The sequence below is a fragment of the Notamacropus eugenii genome, chromosome 3 (assembly GCF_028372415.1).
Source record: "Notamacropus eugenii isolate mMacEug1 chromosome 3, mMacEug1.pri_v2, whole genome shotgun sequence".
Lineage (NCBI taxonomy): Eukaryota > Metazoa > Chordata > Mammalia > Diprotodontia > Macropodidae > Notamacropus > Notamacropus eugenii.
In genome coordinates, this window is record NC_092874.1 from 122184818 (window position 1) to 122210349 (window position 25532).

Sequence of the window (25532 nt, forward strand, 5' to 3'; positions counted from 1 at the left end):
TTTTTTATGCTATTGCAAGACAAATTTTTCTTGTTAATTGACCTAGTCATGTTACTTCTCTGTTCAAAAATCTTGAATGAGAATGAGTAAGTTACTGTCCTCATGAAATTTAGTGAGGTTGAAGTATAATATAATAGAGATAAAAATAATATTTTGTGCTTGAGAAGTACAAAACAAAGTGCTATTTGAAGTTCCAGTGTGGAGAAGACTTACTGATTAGGGCAAGTGGGGAATAATTAATGGAAGAAGTATCATTTGAGTTTAGTTTTAAAATATATGTAGGCACTCTAGAGGTGAAAAAAGGAAGAGAACATTCTTGGTACAAGAAACAGATGACAGAGAAGAAAATGTAGGTCAAATGTGAGGGGAAAAAAAGTAGTCCAATTTAGGAAATCTTTTAAATAATTAGTTATCCAAAATTAGAATGGGCTACTTTTGGGGACAGTAGGTTCCCACTCAATTGGCATCTTCAAGTAAGGCTACTTTGTCTACTTGTTCAAGCAAAGACTACTTGTCAGGAATACAGTAGAGAGAATTCTTGTATACTCATAGGTTGAATTCGAGGGAGTCTGAGGTTCCATCAAATCCAGAGATGTTGTTATTAATCTGGTTCCTTGAGGTCAAGGAAAGAGGCCTTACATGGGTGGTGGGAGAGAGTTATGTTGATGAGTGCTCCTAATGGCAAAGAGAGATTAGGACCTTACTCTGTAGGAGGGCTGGGGGATTTGGTACTTGAGAAGTCTATCCATTCTATATTGAGGGGCACAATTGGAACTCTTGGGGCAACTGGCACCTTGGGAAATGGGAGAGCAAGGAGCCAAGAAAGAGATTGTGTGTGTGTGTGTGTGTGTGTGTGTGTGTGTGTGTGTGACGCAGAAGGGAGGAGAGCAGTGGTAGTAGGCTGCATAACCAGGGAGGTACTGGGGCAGGACCCTACTATGGGTCACTGTCCTCTCTGTCACCCGCAATAATGACAATTGTTCTGGGAGTGAGGCACAATGAAAAAGGGGAATCCATGGGGAAAGCTCTACAAAACAATGGTAGAAAGCACCTAGACAGAAGTGCCTAGAACACACACCTTGGAAGCTTTGATTACACAAAGGATATAGAGAAAAGAGACACACTATGCAATCACAGGGTTATGAATCAGAGAATGAGGCTCTAGTTGACAGAGAGAATGGATAATGAAGAGTGAGAAATCCTTTTTGGAAAGGAGCACCAAAAAAATTGAAAATTAATGAACAGGACTAGCTGAATCAGAGGAACAAAAGGGAAAATGTACTTGACTAACTGATATGGGGGGAGGGTTAAAAAGTTATATAACCTGATAAAAGCAGAAGAGGAAAAGAAGTATGCAAAACACCAAAGGGAAATAAGTAACAAACAAGAGGGGATTATGGGTGAGAGAAAGAGCCAGAACAAAGATTTTTTTGACATTCAGTCACTCCTCTTTTTATCACAGATACAGTAATTATGTCTGTGTTTGAAGTTTATTTGTGTATTTTACTTTGAAATACACAAATAAACAGTCTGAATTACAGTTTGAAGTAATCAGTTAGCTATTTAATCTTTTGTAACACTTCTATCTCATTTAGTTAAGAACCATACATACCTGTGAGGGGCTGACAAAGATTGCAGACATCTTAATACCTGATAAAAATGAGACAAAGTTTGAGCAGTAGAGGGAACTTGGGGAGCAGGGAAAGGGAACTGTTAGAGAATATGAGGAGTGAGAAAATCAATGTACAAATAGAAGAATTTAGTCTTAGTAATGAGTGGTAATACTGTTAACTCTGAGAGAGAAAGGAGAAGTGTAGTAGTGTAGAAACCAATTTTTAAAAAACACAACTGCAATCCTAAAAATGAAAAAAATATATCCCTTTTATCTAGTTAAGCAAAGAAATGTGTCATCCAAGCAAAAAAGGAAGTTATCATCTCCCTGACATTTGGTTATTGTGAAGCAAAAAAATGAAAGAAGATGCTTAAAGACAATGAAATTGTTTCCTTTCTCAAACAACTGAAAACATAGGTTCAAAGATTATGCTTACACTGAATATCTCTCACACCTCTTTAAAATTCACTAGATACAATCATATTTTAAGTACAGATCTGCATTTTATCATCAATACTAAACACAATGCCCTTGGCTTATCCTACTATGATCACAGATTCAGAGTAGGAAGGAACTTCCAAGGATAGGAAGCTCAATTCTCCCATTTTACAGAGGAGAAATGGAAACTCAATTAGGTTAAGTTACAAGCCCAGGGTCACATGACTAAGGTAAGCTCATTAAAAACAAACAAACCAAGGAAAAAAAACTGCATGCTTCAAAAATGAAACCTGCTGAATTTCATTAGCACTAAAGTTATAGTCAAACCTGGTCCTTATTCCCTGCATGACCTTGTCATGCCACAGTTACTGGGATTGCTTTTTAATCTGTAAAACAAGGGGCAGGACTAACTGATCTTTAAAGTCCCTTCTAACTTGAAATCTATGATTTATGAAAGAACAACATACTAGCAAATTCATTTCAACCATAAGAGGCAAAAGGCAGCCACAAATCTGGCTAGAGCAACATTGAAGTTTTTTAGTTTATTTCTTAATACTCTAATACTTCTTTACATCCGAACTTTTACTAAAGATGACCAAAGGGTCATTTCTTCTTCCTTCCCTTTCAATTACATATCAAGATTTCTTTCCTCTAAAGTTTTTCACAATTAATCCCACACATTCTACTGGCTGCAAGTACAATGTGACACACACTCTTCAGCAATCCTTATATTTATACCAATTATGTGTTTATCTATTTTATCTTGCTCATCAGATCCCATATTAAAGACTGAAAAATGCATAATAAGTTGTATTATGCATCTGCAGGCAGTCAACATAGAACCTAGATGACTCAAAGACTTCACTCTCCTGTAACATGAACCTGTAGTTAGAAACTAAAAGGATGGCTAGATCAAGTTAAAGGGAAAAAAGAAAGCCCTTTATGTGAATTATAAAGAAAGAAGAGAGGAGAATGAACTAGAAAGTACAGTAAAGCAGAACTGAGAAAAATGAATTAAAAGCAAAGAAGAATATGCAATGAGATTCTCAATTCTTACTTATTTAGGGGAAAAAATAACATATTATAGATAGCCTGCCATGTAAAAAGATGCTGGGTAAAGAACAACAGACAATACACAGATTGCAGTAATATTATACAACTCTGATAAGAAACAATCTGGTTTTTTGGTCAAAGATAGAAACCATGAACACCTACCTGATCAACAATTTCAGTATTTAGTAGATGTGCACTTGCACAGAGACAAATGACAGACATAAATATAAATGAATATGAATGCCATGCTTCGTAGAACAAAATGAATTAGTAATTAGCCCTCAAATCGTTAAGGAAATGTGTATTATTCAGTAACTTCTCAAAGAGCAAACTATATTATTGGCAATATCTACAGCTTAATTAAAGGATGACGTAAATATATTTGGTACATTTTTATCAAATCAAATTTCCAATAACATAAAATAGACATAACTAAAAATAGGGAAGTAATGCTAATGAGGGAGGGGATACTTGATACATAAATAGCCTCAAAAATTAGAACTGAGACATATTTTACAACCGTTTCCATATAAAATCTTATGTAGAAAATAAATAACTGAAAGATATTCAACTGATGGAGAATCTAAAACCTTCTGAATGAACAGGTAAAATACTGGATATGAAAACAATGATATAGGATGGTATTCATATTTGGAAAATCAAAATGAGAACAACTGGAAAGACTATTTCATGACTTGGACCTTAAAGTTCCTCTGTGGCATCTGTAAGACAGATCATAAAGCAGTGACTCGATGTCTATACAGGCAGTCAGGTTGTACAGTGGATAAAGTGCTGAATTGGAAGTCAGAAAGACCCGAGTTTAAATGCAGCCTCAGGCACTGACTTGGGCAGGTCATTAAACCCAGTTTGCTCATTGATAAAATGGGGATAATAATAGCATCGACCTCCCAGGGGTATTGTGAGAATCAAATGAGGTAATATTGTTGAAGTGTTCTGCACAGTCTGATGCCTGGTACATAGTAGGTGCTAAATAAATGCTAGCTTTTATTATTATTATTATTTTCACACACACACATTCAGACAGTGATCTAAAGAAACAGCTATATGAAGACTGAAGCCAACAGAATATATAACTTGTGACAATGAAAATATGGAGTAACATGTAAATAAAAGTTTTAAGTTTAGATATCAACAGTGGTTATGGGGAAAAAAATCAGTTTACCACCCTGAAAAACTTACGAATTATAGTATCTATAATGGAGGGGCACTTTGATTCTAAGTACTTTTTAAAGTGCTTATTAAATGCTAGGTACTGTGATGAGTAATAGTGACACAGATATTCCCAGCCTTCAAGGAACTTACATTCTAATGGATGTTATAATTGTAAAGAACAGTAGCACAAATGATTAAAATGACTTGGCAAATAAAAAGGATTTAGAAGATGATTTGATGGAGCACAAATATCATTTTATGGCAAATCAAGAATTCCATGAGATGTTATGAAAGATTGATACTATATAAGAACTGAAATGAAGGATGAAAAAATGTGTCAACAAATGAAATGTCAAAAATAAGTGCCTATCAATTTAATATCAGAAAGATAATTTTTAAACTTCTATTTCTCAAGATGGATATCTTTTATCTAGACAAGACCTACACAACTTGTAAACTTTTTTGGCCACAGAGAGGTGAAACTAGAGATAGACTGACAATGGTTGATTGTCATGGGTCACATGACAGCCTCACGAAATCATTTGGCAGGCTACATGTTGTGCAGGTCTGATTTAGAGCTAATGAACTTTAAATATAAAAATCCTTAAGTACATATATAGGAATAAACTCAGTTACAACTAAATGTGGGGGAACAAAAATGTAAACTGAAAACACAAAAAGGAAATAAATTTATTTTTCCTAGTAATGGGAAAAGACTGAACATCTGTCATAAAGGTTCATAAAGCATGAAACGGAATAAAACATATTACTTGCTAGAAAATTCCAAATCACATTAAAGAACAAATGCTAAAAATGTGAAATAAAATTTGAATCTACATGGTATTATACAGAATTATGTTTGGGCTGATACAGCCCCTTGACTCTGGTGAAGTGAATCTATAAAACACTGAGGTCATTTAGTAACTAAAAGAAATTTTTAGCTAATATTTCATACCTCTTACAGTATATTTTTCCTTATAATCATTTAATAATATTCCAACATAATCAGACATTATAATAAACTTTTAAAATATAATAAACACTGGAATCAAGTTTATAAACTAATACTGACACTAATACTGAAATACATGTGAAAGGAGCTCTTTCAACCCATCAAAAACCATTTAAATGTCTGAGTGTGAGAAATTCAAGACAGTAAAATGACAGGGCAGTCAAACTGATTTTCTTGCACTGTATGTCTGAGGATGCCATTCCCTTGGGAATCAATAAACTCCAATGACTGGCTTCCTGTTGTTTCTAGAATCATATATAAGCTCCTCTTCATTTTTAAGGCCCTAACTTACCTTTCTAAACTAAACATTACTCCTCTTCATTCACTCTTCAGACAAGTTGGCCTTCTCGCTATTCCTCACAAAGCCATCTATCCATCTCTGTCTTTGCACTGGCTGTTACCTATGCCTGAAATGAACTCCTACCACACTTCTGCTTATGGGAATCCCTGCTTTCCCTTAAACTCTGCTCATGGGATAACTTCCATAAGGAGCTTTTCCTGATTCTTCCCACCCCACTGCTAGTGCCCTCCCAATGTGCCTTTTAAAGTATGTGCATATATGTATGTATACATGTCTCCCCTCACAGAATGTACAAGAAAAGGTAGTATTTCATTTACATTTTTCTTATACTCAGACTTCCATATCTGAGGCAAGAGAGACCAGAAGAAATATAACTGTGCTCCACTTTTTTCCCAGACTTGACTCTGGGAGGGGACTTAGCTGTTACCCTACACCCTTCAACCTGAGGTGGCTGAGGATGACTTCACTTGGGGATTTGGCCAGGAGGAAAAGTGTGTGTCATAGAACTAGAAGGGAGAGAGGTCAAGAATGGAGAGACAGAGATAGGTTATTAAGAATACAGGAAAAAAAAGGGTAAATGATAAAAAAATCCAAAGGAAAAATTAAGTGTAGCTTCTAAACAGATAAACTGACAGTAAAACTGATAAGGATAAATGGAAAAATGTGTAAAAATTTTTAAAAAGACTGTAATACATAACAACTATCATTATGAAGGAAAATAAGTCAAAAATCTGGAAAAAAATGAAATTTACAGAGATTCCTTGAAGATCATGGAACAAAATCAAGAAATTCCAAAATGGTTCAAAAGAAAAACAAACACTTAAAAAAATATATTAGGACGCAAAGTAGATCAGAAATTAAAACCTGAATTTAAAAAGACAAATGACAGAATAGATAACAAATAAAACAAGATGGAGTCTTTCTTCAAAATGGTAGAGGCTCCAACTAAGAGAAAGATAAATTTGGATTTAAAAAAAGAAATGGAAGATAATTTGCAAAAGAAAAGAAAACTTTGAAAGAACATATGAATTCTAAATGACTCGAGGAAACTGACCTTGAACACACTATGTAAAAAGATAACTTAAGACTCATGGGTCTCTCAGAAGATTAAAAAACATGAATACTATATGGCAGGAAATAATTAATGTACTGATTAGTCAAATCTACAGAGAGCTTCCCCAAACCCCTAAAAAAAAAAAAAGAAAAGAAAAACTCTGCATTTTGAAGTCTAAGACATGTATTGGTTAAATTTCATACCTGGAAGCACACAAGAAATGTAGATTAAAAATATATGTAATAATGAAAACAAGGAGTTGGAACGAAATTTATGATGCAGCTGGTGATTCCTTAAAAGTAAAATTTGAAATTATGCTATCAGGTGAAGGAAAAATTAAAACTCACAATATCAGGGAAGATAATCATCAATCAATAAATATTTATTAAGCACCTACTGTGTGCAAGGCACTGTAAAGGAAAACTACATATCACAGAAAATGAAATAATACTATCAGGGATTCATCATTTGTGTCTGTATCCTTAGAACAGTGTCACATAGTAGGAGCTTAATGAATTAATATTGTGCATACCTTCTGATCCAGCAACACCATTACTAAGTCTATACTCAGAGGAGATTAAAGAAAGAGTAAAAAGGATTTATACACAGAAAGTACTTTCAGCAGCTCTTTTTGTGGTAGCAAGGAACTGGAAACTGGGAGTGGGAGGTACTCATCAATTGGACAATGGGTGAACAAGTTATGGTATATGGATGTGAAAGAACACTATAGTGTTATAAGAAATGATGAAGGAGACAATTTCAGAGAAATCTGGGAAGACTTATGTGAACTGATACATAGTTAGCTGAGGAGAATCAAGCAAACAACTTATACTGTAAAGACCAATAACTTTGAAAGTCTTGGGAACTCTGATCAGTACAATGACCAGCCACAATTCCAGAAGACTTCTGATAAAACATGCTGTCCACTTCTTGATAGAAAAGGGATGGGCTCATTGTGCAGATTTTAATTTTTGATGGGGGTAGGAGGTGGGGATATGGCTAAGTGAAATTTTGTTTTGTTTGACTGAACATGTTAGTAACAGGGCTTTTTCAATTGAGGGGAAGGGAGATGAGAGGAAAAAGAATATCTCTGTTTGAAAATAAAATAAAATTAATTTTTAAAAGAGAGTGCATATTATGTGCCTAGTCCTGACTTAAGTCCTAGGGATACAAAAAGAGAAAAGAACACTGCAGATATTTTACTTCTGGAACACTCAACTTCCTTTTGCCTTTATTTATCCAAACAAAAAAGGATGTTTAAGTGAAAAATAGCAGCTCATGCTGCTAAGAAGCTCAAGAAATTGCTGTTAAGGGAAGAATAGAACAGAAAAACTCCTTAGTGAAAAATTAGGATCCTATGTAGAGAGACATCAAAAACAGCATCTATATGGTGATATATTAGTGATACTTAAAGTAAGAGACTTTTCAGGGAATGCTAATATGCTGAACATTAATGACAAAAACATGTGGAGTCTTTCATTTCACTTATTTCATTTTTACTTTAGTTCATCCAGGAGTCTGATAATATTCTCAGGCATCTAATCTCAATTACAGCAATAGTATGGATATGCCATCTATATACAGTGGATTTGTTCCTTGAAGAGCATATAAAGTCAAAAATTACACACAGTCCTTGAAAATCCCTTAAATATCCTCTGAAATACAGGAAAATACCTTTAAACAACTGGAGATGCAAAGGGGCTAGGAACTCTTAAAAAAGAAGACAGTCTTCAGAGAAATAATGACAAAGAAATGTTCTAATTGTGTCTTATAAATACCATTAGAGGGAGAGGGGGAGAAAGGGAGAGAGAGAGATCTCAAGGGCACATCAAAAACTACTGACCTATATGTCTACTTTCTCATCCCTCTAAAATTTTTATCAGAATAATCTACCCATACATCAAGTGTATCCTTGATGAAGGAATGAGCTGGAATACGTAGGCTTTCACAAATCATGTTCATGGAAGAAAAGGCACAGATAGTACAGGACCCAGTCTGTTTATTAACTACTTTGATTTCATAGAGAAAATTCCTTATTAATACAATGTTGTCAAGCATATGTCAAAATCATGCATGAATCTTTAAAAAGTAACAACAGAAATACTTTGTTTTACAACTCTCTAATTACTAAGAAAACAACCTGGGAGACATATATTCCCGAAGGTGATTTCCACTGTCACTTTGAAGAATTAGCAGAGTCCAAAGAGAAAAGGATTCCTTCTCAGTGGTGAGGCACTCCAAATGTCATATATGGGGCTAGCAATGTGCTGATTATATTATATTCTGAAACATAAAGAATTATAATTATCTATAACAAAGCTGATGAAGAACTCCTACTGTCAAGACTATGAAACAGGTGGATAGGAAACTCAAAGTTTCCAGTAAGTATATCTTTGAGAGAGACTGCAAACAGACAATGAGTTGAGACCAGAATTGGATAGGAAAGAGTAGGCTGGATTAAGAGTAGGCAAGAGTGACTTTGAGAAACTGCACAGTACTTTCAAGGATCCCAAGTTTCTTCCTGAAACAAAGGCCTATATTTTAAGTGTCCCTACTCTCTCAGTGATGATGTATGTCTGTAAGTTATAGAATAATACAGTTTCCTATGAATTAAAGTTGACAATCACCAAGAGTAGAATGGAGAGGAACAAGTTAGAGCTATACCCAGAGGTCTGTCACTTAGTCTAATCTTCTCTTTTTACAGATGGGCAGATTGAGGACCACAGAGGGAAGTACTATACAGTATCCAGTTCCTCTGGAAGGAGAATATAAGTGGGAGAGAGGCATGTTCTTCCCATTGAGGTATAGTCAGAGCTCTAAAGAGAAGCATTAAAGGAAGCAACTAAAAGTAGAATTAGAAAAATTAAATATGACTTCAAAACAGGACAGTATAGACATGCAGCTCAATTTTAAAAATTAACAAGGAAGAAAATCACTGGAGTCCTGAACAAAGTCACTTCTAAGGACTGCTACACCAGCAAAACATCTACCTAGAGCATCCTCAAATTGAACTTCAGAATATTTAGCTGACTCACACCAAAGCCCAATGGTTCCAATTTCTGATCATCTAAGAGAAAGGAACATAATTAAGTAGTTTCATCAATGCACAAATGAAGCTCTACAAGCTCTAGTCTTCTACATGATTTCTGAGTACTCTGATGGTTTGGTATGGAGGAGAATGGTGGCAAGGTATGGGTAAACTGAAACACATTACCAACAAAAGATTAGGAGCTGTGTAAATAATGTTAGGAGAGAAATGTATGATGGGGAAAAATATGGTCTGGTCTTATAGTGAGAGAAAGATAACTAATGGGTAGTCAGTGTAGTTCCACTGGTACTCACATAATGTCAAGAGAGCAAAAAGAAGGCTTCTAGGACCCTGGATGGACAGATGCCTTGTGGCTGATTTATGGGAAGACATGGGCAGAAGTTACTCTTGATGGGCAGTCATAGATGTGTAGCGGACTGCATCGCTAGAAGAAGTATCCACATCACCAAAATCCCAGATACACTGGAGTATTGGAATTTTTGTCACTGTTAGGCTATTATCTATCTTATTATCACTCTGTTCAATGACACAGTCAAAGGTGAGTCCTTTCCCACTTGGAAACCAGATGAAATTTTGTGTGTGTGTGTGTGTGTGTGTGTGTGTGTGTGTGTGTGTAACTGTAAGAAAAATTTGGATCTCAGTGAGGGTTTGAGAGTCTCCTATCACACAAGTGCCATAAGCTAGTATAGTCTTAAGAAAAATGAGTTTTACCTTTATTAAAGCATGGTGCAATGGAAAAAGCACAGAGGAATTAGTTTCCTATATTACATCTTTGTAACTTATTGCCTGTGTGACTTTGGGTAAGCCAATTGTTCACTGTAGGCCTCAGGTTCCTCTATCATAAATGAAGCAGTTGTACTAGACGCATCCTTCCATATCTCCAGCTCTATATAACTTGCCCATTGATTATTTTATCTTTGGTTCACAGATGAACATCAATTTACTTGATACCCTAACAAATTATCCTATGCAGTTTTAGAGGGAAAAGGCTTTCCTTTCCTGGATCAACTAAGATTAAGATCTGATTTTTCCAAAAATAGCTTTATTAGGAAATAAAGGGAAATATATAAAACAAAATTGCACATGTGTGCACGTCTGTGTTTGTGTATATGTGTGCATGGGTGTGCACACATGCGTGTGTTTTAATGGAACCCTTTGGACAGTTCCAGGTAACCCCTACATTCTGGAGTTCACGTTTTGAAAAACATTACAGTAGAATGTTGATTTTGTTCCTAGAAGAGGATAATAAAGAAGCTAAATAAATTAGCTAATTTAAACACTCCCCAGGCCAAGAAATGGAATGGTAGTTTTTATGAGATGGAGCTGATTTATCCAATCAAATACCAGGACAACTAAATGGGCACACATACTTATAGACATGCTCAGGTCTCTCCAATTTTAAGGAGACCTTTCTTTGACTCTTCAATCCCATATTTCCTTTACTTCACATTGCCCAAATCCTGGAAATATTGTCTAGAACTGATGTCTCCACCTCCCCATCACCTGAACCCTTTTCTCAAAGGTTATCAGTGACATTCTAATCACCAAGTGCAATGACTTTTTCTTAGTCCTCATCTGCCATTAAAACAACAACAATACCACTTCATTTTATGTCACTTGTGAATAAGAACAGGATTTGCAGGGCCCCAAAAATACTGCCATCACTGAAAAAGCTAGAAAGGTTTCCTAAAGCATGTGCTGAGAGGGGATCTGAACAACGGCAGCTCTTTGGTGGCCAAGCATTCCATCACCAAGACTGATATTAAAGTCACTGGTAGTTCAGGAGAAATGATGTGATAACATGACTGCTAAAAGAACCACACAGGTCTTCAAGCACTTGTCAAGAAGGTTCTCAAGCATAGACGGAGATGGGAGAGGAGACCAAAATCTTCCTAGTACCACAGAATTAGGGTCCGAAGGGAACTCAGAAATCACCTGGTACAAATCCCTCATTTTAGACATGAGGTTAAACGATTTGTCCAAGATCCTACACATACTAAGTGGGATGTCGCTGGTTTAAACTCAAGCTTTCCAACTGCAAATTCAGGATTTTCCCTCTACACCAGACTGCTTCTAAAGAGACTCAAATACATTTTCTAAGTCACCTTTTCTAGCCACCTATTTGAAGGCAGAAAGGACAGAAGTGCAGTAGTAAGAAATTGAGATATACTGACACATAAGTCGAGGGATAAAGCCCTCTTACCTGATAAGTTTTCATCGATTTATCTGATTTGACAGGACAAGGGCAATACACATAGCAGCCTCACTTTATTACTTGTTTTATTTGCCTTTCTATCTATAGAAGATCAAATATATTACAAAGCAAGTTATAGCAAAAGCAATAATAAATCTAAGATAAAAAAGATTCTTTCATACTTTTGATGTTGCGATGTAGTAGGCATTTTGGTATTCTGGGGAAGGAATGACTATATGCCTGCCAGTTAGTACACTGGGAGAAAGTGAGATTAGGATAGTAAGAATCCGATCAGCATTCAATCAATTGCCTTTCCTTAGTTATACTATGCACACTTTTGGGGCAAAAATAGCTTTCACTTTAGAACAAAACTGTGAAAATAGTGCGAATACTGGCAAAGACTATCAAAAAATCCTTAACCCCCAGACCTGGAAACCTTAAAAATGTTTGAATATATTTTTACCATCATTAACAGTATAAGTATGAAAATAATTTATAAATCTCTTAAATTATTTAGTAATTTTGGAATTGAGAAAATACAGTAAAATTAGAAGCTGGAAGAAAATCATAAACTTGGGGAAAAAACCTAACTGGGAGGAGGCCCAAAATAAGAAAATGTACTTTGTATCCAAGCAACACATTTCTGAGCTAATAATTTAAAACTGTACATTTTAAAGCAATGCAAAGATCCAAGGAAACATTCTTAGTCCTAAGCTGATCTTGGTTGCATTTCACAGGTTACAACAGCCTTGCCACAAAGGTAGCTAACTCCTATCCCTTATGCCAGGTTCAGTCCTTCACATATACACTATTCCCATATACCTCTGCACACCAGTTCTTCAACTCTACTGTGCCTCCACATGAGAGTTGAATCTATTCTGACCCTCAGCAGGAGAATAAAATAAATAAGGATACTGCTTTTTGGTAAAGATGACTCTTAAAGTATAAAAATGTCCTTTTCCATTGACACTGAGAACATACTAAGGTATATTATCCACTTTCCTAGCAAACCCAGATCGTATGCTATTAATTGCACAGCTTTGTAAAAGGTCAGGAAGAAATAAAACAAGGAAAAAATAGTGACATTTCATATAGGCAAGTTCAGTTCAACATTTATTATTTCCTATGTGAAAGGTAATAAAGTACATGAAGACAAAAAAAAAAAAATCTGTGACCTCAAGAAGTTTACATTCTATTGGGGGAATGAAAATGCACATGGATGAAATTAATAAAAACAATATAGAAAGTGGTAAAAAAAAAAATAAGCTCAAGGAGGAGAGAGAACACTAAAAACTGAGAGACTCAGGAAAGACCTTGCATAGGAAGCAGCCTCTGAGCTAGGTCCTGAAGAAAGCTCCCAGGGACTGAGCAAAGGGGGTGCACTGAAGGTACCTGGGACAGAAGGCGGAGTAGCCAGAAATGGAATGTGGTACACAGTTAGGAGATCAGTTTGACTGGAATGGAGAGGGGTTGAAGAGGAGTAATTTGGAATGAAAAGTCCTTCAGGATTATCCCCTAATAGAAACAGGAAAATTAAGGCTGGACCAAAGCCATGAAATACACATGCTCTTTTACAGATTGCCATTTCTTGGGTAGGAGGCAGCATGGATAAAAAATGTGAATTCATGAATGTATTTCTCAAGGGTGTAGGGGTGGGGGGAGAGAAGGAGTAGGCACAGACACTAATTCATATCAAATTATTTTGGCAGCAAAATAGCATGTGCTGTCAGCTATGGGTACTCTAGCACTTATCTTTCACAACTACTAACCTTCCCTAAGTAAAGGGGGCTCAATTTGGGGAGGAAAAAGTGATATTTTTAAAAGATTAACAAAGCTTTGTAAAATGATGTTTCCATATTTGCTTTCTATGCCTGTTTATTTTTCATCCTCTGTGAGGCATTTGCCTGTATTAGCCATCATTTTTACAAACTTGTCTAATTTACACTTAAGAGAGGAAGCTGCCCAGAATGTTTCAGTAAGCAGGGAGAACTACAGAACACACTGAAATAGTACAAAGGCACCCACAATATGCCTAGTACTCACCCCCAAATACACCACTGTGAGGGAAAGAGACGGGGCAGGAAGGACTAGGGAAGATGGCTATCTAATACAGAGGCAATAAAAAGAAAACAGCGTGCTAAGCTAAATAATTTGTGATCGAGTTAAACAAGGTCATACCCAACACTCCTTTATAGCGAATAATGTTTACCTTTTCTCGTGCCATCTCAACTGTGCTTTACTTCTTTTATTTAAATAGTAACTATAAAGAATTTAGTTGGCATTTATTTTTAAATTATTTAAGTTACTTTTAAATAATTTAAAATTAAGTCAGTCTTCAAATGCCCAGAAATAAAGAAATATAAGAAGCATGATTTCTTCCCCCCCCCCCCCTTTTGTTTAATGGTAAGATAGAATACATTGGAAAGGGGACTGGTTTCTTTATGTGCCTTACACCAAAGGTAGGGTGGGAAGGGCAACACAGGGAGGCACAGACAAATGTCAAAAATCATCAGGACAGAAGAGAGTATAAGTAAGAATGCACTAGTCTCTTTCTTCTATTCATTGTAACCTAGATTTTTAAGCTGGTATCCTTCCATCTAAACAATCTAATTAGCTTCCTTTTCCTTGTATTAGTTATTCTATACCTGGGATTAGAAATAATCTGTGGAAGAAAATGGAGCAGCAAAAGTTTAATTTGGGCTTCTCATATCTAAAGCTATCCTAAATTGTCAGATATATTCCTGAGACTTTTGGGACATCTATGAACTAGAAACCCTTATATTATACATTCTAACACAGGGTTATGGTTTACTTTTCAGCTCAATGATCTGGGAAATCATCCTTAAATTTAACATCTTTATCAAAATGAAGCATTAAAGGGAGAGGGGGAGATTAATGGGGGCAATGCAAAGCTAATATCACTGGAAATCCAAAGTTCAAATTCTCAAAGTAACTTTAAATACCCAGAACCAGTACGAGCACAGATCTCAAATCATTAAGAGATACACTAAGACCCCTCTAGAAATGGCAAATTAGCTAAACTTTACAAGGAAAAGCTACGTTTCTCAGAGGTTTTGATCTAAAATTAAAATGTAACACAAAGTACAGATTTATGTTTTAATAGTAGGACCCAGAGGCATTAACCGGACAAAACAGAATTTCAAGTGTAAATGAAGGGTAGAAATAAAACCACTGCTTCTAAGATGCAATATCTGCTTGCTTACAAACATCATGTGGTCAGTTCAACCTAGTCTCCTCATTTATTATGAGCAGGGAACCATGGCCACCCAGGGAATCCTGGACTGTTCAGACTCTCATTTGTAATAAGTAATCACAGGAGCACTGGAAAAATATTCAGCCAGACTGGGAAACAAAATATAACAGGGAGATAAAAGACCCCAATTCATCTCTGCTGTGGGCTATGCTGAGTTCAAGAAGTCTTTGTTTTTAGTACTTTCTTTCCACTGCCTGAAGCATGTTCTTGGAGTGTCTGGGCTGAGATTTGTTAGCCTGTTCACCTTTAAAGATAATCTACCCTTGGTTATGTGATCATTTTACCAACAGCATAAACAATTCTCTAGTGTCCAGCCCACAGCAGAACATGGCCATGCAACTCATGAACCACAAATCTAAACTATGAGAGCTGGAAATGCTGGTGAATAGGTCCATCAAAGGAGGAGAAAAAACACTGCTGATTCCAAACGCTCCCAGGTGCAAGTAAGAAATTCTAAGATGTTTGAAAATGAGAAATTTTTCAATATTTGAAAGTGAGCTTTATCACAAGGTAGCCATTTAGATACAAATTTTGAGGAGCTCAAAATTGCTAGTGTCACCAATCCATCTGTATTCTCCAGCCATCTAGTATCATCTATGGAGTAGGACTCATATATCTATCCCTCTTATCTACAACCACTCAAATTGGGTGAAACAAGTCATGAGGAAATTCTCCATTAATTTCTAAGACTAACCTTCACATTTTCTTTTCTGTGCCTCTTCACAAATTACTAGGCATAAGATCTTGTAAAAGGGGAATGTTTTTTATGCCCAGGGAAAACCAACTTAGACACAATACAAAGTTCACTTAGAAAGCTTTAAAAAAGTAGTATTTGTGAAGTAGAAGCCACATTTATTCCTAGAAAAACATCAGAAATGCAGTTTAAATGGATGGAATGAGATAAGCTGAAAGGTATTGTGTAAGTCTTGCTTTGCTAAAATCCCTAGGCACTGAGATAGGAACTTGTGGGGGTAGGAGAGGGAGACAGGACACTCAACATTCAGTAACTTAAAACTAGCAAGCACATTAACAGACACCCATAAATCTGAGGTCCTGAAAAGAATAAGCAACAAATGCCTTGTTCCTCTATTCCACACTCTGAGAAACAAACATGCATCTTACCCCAGAGATATCTGCCACACGGTGAATAGGCACTTCCTTCTTGCTATGTAATCCTTTCCCATTCTTAATAGCTCTGTTGAAGAAGAAAAAAGCACATTAAAAACAAAAATCAGGATTGGGCAGGTATAGAAGGATAGGGGAAAAGGGGACTGCAATCTGCATAAAACATACTGTGGGCTACCTAATAACCAGTGTGTGCAAGAGAATGGGGGATAGGGAAGGAAAAGAGATATGCGCCCCTGCTTCTCCCAACCCCAATTACCAGCATTCAGTGATAGTTTCAGTTAAATGTGTACCTGATAATCAGAAGGAGCTTTTGTATTTGTTTCCAAATTAAATGGCATTGTTCCAAATACAAAAGAAAGAAATCAGTTGGAAGAACACACTAGTAAGAATTAAAAGTAATAATTTTTTCAGGTCTTAATCACATGAAACATTTTAAAATCCACAACATGTAAGTACTGTTACAATTCTAAAGGAAATAAGTTCCTCTCAGGTAAAAAAGCTGAATGAAGGAGTATCCGAAAGAAAAGTCATTAAATGACAGAAAAAAATTAGCAGATGCAACAGAACTGACATTGAGCCCAATTTTCAGTTCATTCTAAAATACAACGATGTATTAACAGGGAATACCATATCTTACTATCAGGTTCTTGACTTTTTAGTCTTGTCCAGATCCTATGAATATTCAGAGAACTTCAATAATAGTCATCTTCCATATCATATATACACATACAAACATACAGACACACACACATATACACACATACACACACGTGTATGTCACAACCTCTCTCAGTCTTCTATAAAGATAGTAGTCACATTTAATTGACTAAAATTTCACAAGTTTCCTGAGAAAGAACAGCTAAAAGAGAACCTTCTCCAATTATTATATTAGGACACATTACCCTATAAAAATTATTTGGCTGCCTTAGAAATCCAAGATTTAAATGGATATGACAAAGCATAAATCTAAGTAAGAGAGTATGTAGTACCCCTAAAGACAGTAATAGAATCAACTATCTAGGAGATAAAGGGAAAATAGATGGCAGGTTCAATTAGGGAGTTTCCACAGGGTAGTAAACAAAAGGGTGTGGTGCTAGGGAGAGGTGACCTTGGTGAAGGAAAATATCTGGGGCTCAACAGAGTTGCAGAGGTTATTTTCACAAAACACAAAAAGGTAGAGCAGATAAAGACAGGAGGAAAAGCAAACTTGGCTATGAAGCCAGATGGCTGGAATGGATTAGTAATGTAGTTACTGGGCCTGTGAAATGGAATCATGGAGAGAGAAATAAATACAATTTCTTAGCCTAAAAATCCTGTATCTGTTGACAAACTGGTTCCTTTGATATTTCTTCCAGAGCAATAAAACTTAATCCTGAATAATACCAGCTACTTTAAGGAGACAGCAACAAGAAAGAAAACCCATCCTCTTTATGTTAGGTGTAATTAGTAATTATTGTATTGAATATTTTAAATTCAGAGTTTAAAAAGCAAAAAATTATCTTAAAGATGATAGGTTCTCATTTCTTGTTATTTCACTGCAATGAATAGGGGTTTCTGAGACCTTCCACTGTACTGCACTTCAGAAGTTCAAGAGCTCCCTTGTGAAATAGCATAGACCCTTGAAAAAAGAACACTAAAATAAGACAAGGAATCTTAGGTTCTATATCATGCAAGAACACTAGCCAGGTCCCTTTTCAGCCCAAGACTTCAACTTACTCATCAAAAAATGAGAAGAATACATACTTAGACCGCACACTGAAAGGACTCAAGAGTCTGATGGAGAAATGTGAATAACACCCAAGGAAGCAAGCAAGAGTGAGAGTTGACAACTCAGATCCTAAAGACTACAGCAGGAGACCAAGGAGGATACATCCAGGAGATAGAAACGAGAGAAAGGCACAAAGGAAGGAGAAGTCAGCTTGGGGAGGGCTGAAGGATGGGTAGGATTGTGATGGGGGAAGGACGAAATAGTCTCAGCAAAGCAAGTGATAGCAGGAATGAACCTAGCAGCAAAGAGTAGAGAAATATGGAGCTAGATATTAGACAGTTAGGCTTTAAGTGGATACACCAAGGACGTGTGAAGTGTGCAATACCTGCTTAATAGGGGTCAGAAAAGGCACAAACTTTCAATAAAGCATGGTTTGATAACCTCACAGAGCTGAATGTTTCAAATAAGGGTTTAAGACATAAAAATAACATGAACTTGTACATTACAAAGTATTATGTGCCAGTGGGGAGGGGAAGGCAGTCCTCAACTTTGAGGGTAGAATCAGGAGCTATGGGAGGAAAGTCATGGGAAATGGATTTTGTCTCACTAGAAGGAAAACTTTCCAAATAATCAGAGCTATCAAAAAGATATTCCAAGATATTGTACATTGTGTGGTAGTTGAGTGATCCATCACAGATCATAAGATCAACGATTTAGAGCTAGGAGAGACTTAAAGATCATCTAGGCCAACTTTGCAGATTAGAAAACTGAGATCCAAAGAAGGTAAGTACTTTATTTGAAGTCTTGTAGGTAAATAATTTGAAGAAAGGTCCTTTGACTCTGAATTCAACATTCTTTAAATAGAAGTTGGATAACCACTTGTGATACCTTCCATTATAAAAAGCATCCCAGAAGTTCAAGTCCTCCCTTGTGAAAAAGCTTGGACTCTTGAAAAGAGCACATAAATACAGACATTCAAGCTTAGGTCTACTGTGTAGAGGACACTTGAGTCAGAGTATAGGCTGAATTAAATGGCTTATGACTTTTTTCTTTTAGTTCTGAAAGTCTAGAAAACTAAATTATCCCTAATAGCTCTTTCAATTCCAAAATGCTAATGATTCTACACCAGAATAAGGCTTAAAATTCTCTGACAAGAAACTACACAGGCCAAGGCTGAGACTGAGGTTTCTGCCCCTGGATAGCCCCAACCTTTACAGGTGAAATAAAAGAAGCATAGTGGTTAGAATGAAGAAGGCTATAGTTCTGCTAATGTCATCACACTCAACCCAGTGTAATATGTTTAGTTCTGGATGTCATAACTTAATGATATTGACAAGTTGCAGTGTGTCTAAAGGTAGGGAGATTAAGACTAGAATTGAACTCATGAGGATCAACTGAAGGAAAGGGGAAATATATAGCTTGAAGAAGAGAAGATGAAGGGTATTATCTTAATAGTTGTCATATGACAAACTAATTATAAAGCTTGTATTTACAGAAGACAAAAATGAATGGAAGAAGTAGAGTTGGGTTGTATGGGAAAACAAAAATCCTCATGGTTAAAGTAGTTAAATGTAGAATAGTATGTTTTATGAGGTCATAATTTCTTCATCACTTGGGATCTTTGAATTGAGTGTAGATTATCACTAGTCAAGAATGTTGCAGACAAGATTCCTGCTCAAGTACAAGTCTGATGAGATGTCCTGAGAGGGTTTTTGCAACTCAGAGTAGATGAGTCTATTTTCTTCCCTCACCTAGCTAACATGGTAACACTATGAAGAGCAATTTGGGATTTAAAACCCAAAGGCTTTATTCTGCTACTGGAAAGTCAAACTGGATGAGGCTCTCTCACAATCAAGCTAAGATCTCAATACACCTTCTTTTTCTTTTAATAATAGGGGTTATTTACTTTTTTTTTCTTCATAAACCAATTTCAACCCCCAAACATGCACTCTTCAGGATCTATTAGAAAATGCCTCACCTCCTTTGGGATGACAAGGTTTGGGGGGTGTGGGGACAAGGCTATAATAAAATCGGAAAAAACACTCAGTGCAGTATTGTCATATGAAACAACAGGTCTGATAACAATGGTGATTTAGGGAAAGAGAAGAGAATTAGTAATGGTATGAGTATAGGTTCCAACTCTGATACTTCATTCATGTGCAAAATGAAAATAATAAAGCCCATCCATCAAATGGATTAACTTTTGTGAAAGTGCTTTGGGATCTGAACTATAAAGTGATGAAAAATACCTCTAAGCTCTTTGACTATCTTCAAGTATGGTTCAGGTTTAAAAATACTAAAATAGACTAAATACACACACACACACTATATACATATATATATTTTTATATACACACACACATACATATACACACTAAAAATACTAAAATGAAGTTGAGTAGTAAAGTCAGTATTTTCATTCGTTTCATTCATTCCGAATACCTAAATTTCTCCCAAAACAAAGGCTCATTTCTTTACTACTAATATTCTATTAATGGTCCTTATGCCCACAAATCATGAAATAGGAAGGTCTGCTTATTTTTTGTAGCCCCAGGGCTTAGCAAGATGCCTGACACAAGGGAAGGACTTAAAATATTTTTTTCATTATTTGATTCATTCATTTGAAGAATTAAAAATGTCAGGACAGTGGAGAGATACGTAGTGGGCATGAGGAGTTTAGAACATGTAATACATAAGGAACTTCAAATAAAGTATGTCATCAGAAAACTAGATGACTGTAAAGTTGTAATGTCCCAAGGGCAAGAGATAAGTGGTGGACAGGTCATGTGCTTCAGTGACAACTTCTTACTGTCAAGAAAAGGCAAGAAGGGCATTACCATGTTGGGCAGACCAAGTGTGAAAAACTAACACAAGAATATGGACAAGAAAAGTACTGGATAGGCAGGTATACATAGGCATTCATCTTTGTCACTGGAAGAAACATCCAAATCAATGAAGTGTCAATTCTATCTGAGTAATTCTTACTGATGCCCAACAATCTTGGATTTTGTCTCTATGGACAGCCAGGCCAACAGTGAACACATCTGGGGAAAATGCAGTTAAAACTTCTAAATGAAATCTAACTAATTTTATACTCTAAAGCACTTCTTCCTGCCTATTTATTTCCCTCGCAAGTGAGATAATTTCCTACATTTATTTCAAATCTTATGGTGCTTTATGGCTATAATGTACTTCACACAGATGACATAACCTTGTTATTTGGACTGATTATTAACAGTCCTATTATTCAGTCATAACAAGGATGATTAATTCTAACGTACAGATAAGTAAATTGAGGTTCATAGTAGTTAAATGGCTTAGCTGAAATCACATGCTAATATATGGTAGAACCAAAACAAAAACTAGGTTTTTCTGACTATTCCAATGTACCTTCTATTATTCTACACTGCCTCCTATAGCCAATATCTCACCCACTTTCTCTACCCATCAACTGGTAATACTAGGTGATAGTCTTAGAGATGTAAGAAGCTCATCCCTTTACTGTACATTTGCACAATCAGCTTACAGATCTTCTGCTGCATGAATACCAATGACATTATTTCCTTTCTAACAATAAGAAGAAAGAAAATGAATGGACTTGAGGAACAGACACATTCTATACATCACTTGTTGAACTCATAGCCTTTCTTAGAAATCACAGAACACTTCACATTCTGGAAGGAAAAAATTAGAAATGGAATGTCAAGTTAGAGAGCAACAAACACCAGAGGAAAGCAATCACAAAATGCCTGAAATAAGGATGATTAGCTAGCTAGTCAATTAAAATTATTTTGCTTTTCATGGGTGCCACAGTTCTTACTGAAAATCTTAAAGTCCTGTGTAAAAGTTAAAAGATCAATAAAATGATATGTTGGGACACAAGGACATAGTTAAACTTTAGAATTTAACTCATAAGGAAAGTCCAAAGGTATGAATTATACATTATAAATGATAAAAATTCAACATACAAAAGGGGGAAAATCTCAAAAAGCTTATATTCTGCAAGGTGGGGTGGAGAGAACTGCTTGTAGGCCAATAGATAAATATACAAAGTAATTGGAGGAGGCCTACATTAACAATGAAAGGTTTGTACAATTGATGGCCTTTAAGCTAATGAAGGCTTGGGGGATACAACATGTACAAAGGAATGGAGACAGGAGAAAAGATGTTGACAACAGGGTACAGTAAGGAGGCCAGTTTGGTTTCATTATTGAATGTATATGGAAAAGCATTATGAAATCAATTTAGAAAAACAGATTGGAATCAATCCTCAAAAGTTCTCAGAATGCAAAAGATATGAGTGGGTATTTTCTTCGAGAAGCAGAAAGTTAGACATTGCAGAAGTTTCTTGAGCAAGAAAATGGTATGTCAAGACAAGCTTTAGGAATCACTCTGAGGAGTCATTACCCAAAGGCCAGAAGGTCAAAGGACAGCCAACAATTCTCAAAAGAAGTGCAAACTAATAATAACCATACCAAAGATAGATCTAAATCACTAATGAGAGAAATTCAAACCATATGAACTTTAAGATTCCGCCTCAAATCCAGCAAATTGGCAAAAAGTGACAAAAGATGAACAAAGCTGATATTAGAGGAGGGGTAAAAAGACAAGCTCATTAATATGCCAACTGTGAAGCTATAAATCAGTTCAACCATTCTGGAAAGCAATTTGAATTATGCTAAGAAAGTGACTAAAATGTTTATACTCTTTGATTCCAAGATCATGCTGCTAGGCATGTCTGGTACACTAGACAGAAAGAAAGTTTCCATTAAAGCCTAATCTATTCATAGCAGCAATTTTTGTACAGGCAAAGAATTGGAGCAAAGTAGATGTCCATTATAAAAGGGAATTGCTAAACAAACTGTGGTAGAACATTGTGATGTAAGAAAATGAAGGATTTAGGAAAATCTGGGAAAATCAACATGAACAAGTACAGAGTAAGTAGCAAACTATATACACAATGCCTAAAATTCCCATTTCTCCCTGTCTGTGCACTGACTTCTCCCCTCATTACCTCCACTTTTCTCCTCCCCCTGCAATGGAATGTTCTCCTCCCTCAGCTCTTACTCATACATGATTCACTGAATCTACTTTCTGCAAAAACTTTCCTGATTCCCCAACTTATTGGTGTTTCTTTCCTTAAACAATCCTGTATTTAGTTTATTTTTAATTGAAACATACTTATATAAGTAGATTCTGTTTTCTCTAATAAAACATAAGGTCCCTAGGAATAAAGAATGATTCACTCTTTGTATCTGTATACAGTAGTATACGGAACACAGTAGGCATTTAATAAATGGTCGTTGATTGACTGAACAATGTAAAAAACAAAATGAAAATGAACACCGCACAAACAACCAAACTTGTTCCTAAAGAAGAGATGATAAAATACCTCCCATCTCTTTTTAAAAAAATTCTTTGTTAAATGGAATAGCTCTATGAGAAGGGACAGAGTGGGGAGGGGAAGGAAAGGAAACAGGGACATCAAGCAAATGTAAAAATGAAAGATGTCATTAAAGATTAATTCTGATTGGAAGATGATTTCAGGATTGTGGACAAGTGTAACTGGAAGAATGATGGGGTCCTTGACAGAAATAGGGAAGTAAACTCAGAGAAAAATTGCTTGAGTTGAGTGGCTGGCTTAGTCTGTAAGAGGTTGAGAAGTGAGCAAGATTTGAGGAAATACAGAAAATCAATACAGAAAACTTTTCCTAGGATTTTGGCTGTGGTATGATTGTTTGAAGGGACAGCAGTTTCAAGTGAGAGCTTTAAAAAATAGGAAAGCTCTAAACATATTTTCTACATATAAATGAAGAAGTTAAGAATTGGCAATTGTCAAATTATATAATTATGTGGTTACTGGAAAAAAATGAGGGCATTAATTTGGAAAAGCTATGGAGTTATTTTTTTCACAATTATGCAAACTGCTATAAGGTAACGAGATCAAGCTTTTAAAACTGAAAAGGCCAAAAGAAATTACTTTTGTAAAGCCATTATAAGCAGTATTTACAAATTGGGCTATAAAACAAGAACAAACAAAAAGTTAAGATTTTTTTGAAAAGAATTAGAAACATTAAGAAGAATTAGCATCAGAGAGTCAGAAAGGAAAGATGGAAATATATGACAAGAAAATATTAAAAGAAAATCTGACTCCAAAGTAATTGGGATTTTTACTTTAAACAGTCTCATGTCTTTAAAAAAAAAGTTTCCTATCTATCTGACTTTGTTATTTGCCTTACTCAGGTTGCAGGAACACAAGAGTATTATTTCTGCTGGGGGAGTTCTTTAGGGAAATGAAAAATTTGTGCAAACAGAAAATACATAGATGTATAAGTAAATAGGTCAAATGTAGTTCACTAATGAACTTCCTTCAAAAGTTACAGTATCACTCACCAAACGAATTCAGCAGCTCATTTCCGAAGAAAGAGCTGTCTTGGTTTTTTGGGTAGCATTTCTGCTACAGAGGAAGATGAGGCCTATGCCTTACTTTCTTGTCTCACAGTTTACAAATCAGAAAGCTAATAAAGCAGTATTAGTTTGTTACTTTCCAGAAAATAAGGTCCTTCAGAAGTATCTAGATCCTCATTCTTTGAGATGCTGGAGGCTCACATTTCCTCCTAAGCCATTCTCCAAATCTCTGCACAAGGGCTAAGATACATCCTGTTGCTGCTAATGGTTGCCAAAGCCCTATCTCACCATACCCACCAGAGGGATCCAAGCACAGATGTGGAGTAAACCCTTGATCAGTGGTCATCTCTCCCTGCACAAATCCTAGGTATTATAGGTTACTTCAGATATGTTTGTGGAGAATAACAGAATTTAAAAGTCAGAAGTAACCGTGGAGATCTAACCCCCTTAAGTTATAGGTAAGAAGACTAAGGGAGGACCCAGAAAGGTTAAGTAATTTACCTACGACTCCACAAGAAATAAATGACAGCATCTTGGTCCTCTGATTCTGAATCCGACGACCAATTACGCCAGTTTCCTCAGTATATGAAAAGTCTTTTTCTAAGCATAGAGCAGACAGAGGATTCAAGGCCAGATGACAACCTGGTTTCATTGATACCTGCTTCACAAATGCAAACACTAAGCTTCACCTCTTCCCCTCCGCACTTCTGTCTGCAGGCTGCTGCCACAGTTCTCCATGCCCTTTCATTAGGCAAGGAAGGAAGCTTATGACTTCTAAACTTCCCTACTGTGTTTCCTTAATGGCTGTTCCAGCACAAAGGCAGGCAGGTGCTCATCCAGGATGGGAGAAAGAAAGCAGGAAGCCAGAACACAGCCTGTTCACCTCTGAAGTTCTTTTTTTTGATAATCCACAGCAATATAAAAAGTATACAGATAAAGGGTAGTTGTCAAACAAGGGACAAAGTCATTCCCAGTAAGGAGTCTGAAAATATGCATCCAAAACACACTTAGCCACAAAACTAGTGGACAGAAGGAAAACTTTTGAATGGCAGCCATTTGCAACCTGCCTCCAAACACAGGTAAGGGAGGTATTGTGGCTAAGTGTCTAGCACTAAGCAGAAACCCAAA

General features: G+C 36.1%; 1 protein-coding gene across 1 annotated transcript in view; it reads right to left on the reverse strand.

Moving 5' to 3' along the window:
* The window catches only part of SND1 (staphylococcal nuclease and tudor domain containing 1), a 498025-nt gene that overhangs the window by 196611 nt on the left and 275882 nt on the right, over positions 1-25532 (reverse strand). Inside the window, exon 14 of the mRNA XM_072652826.1 lies at positions 16283-16355. Within this exon, the coding sequence (XP_072508927.1) occupies positions 16283-16355 (73 nt within the window). The remainder of the gene's footprint in view (positions 1-16282; positions 16356-25532) is intronic.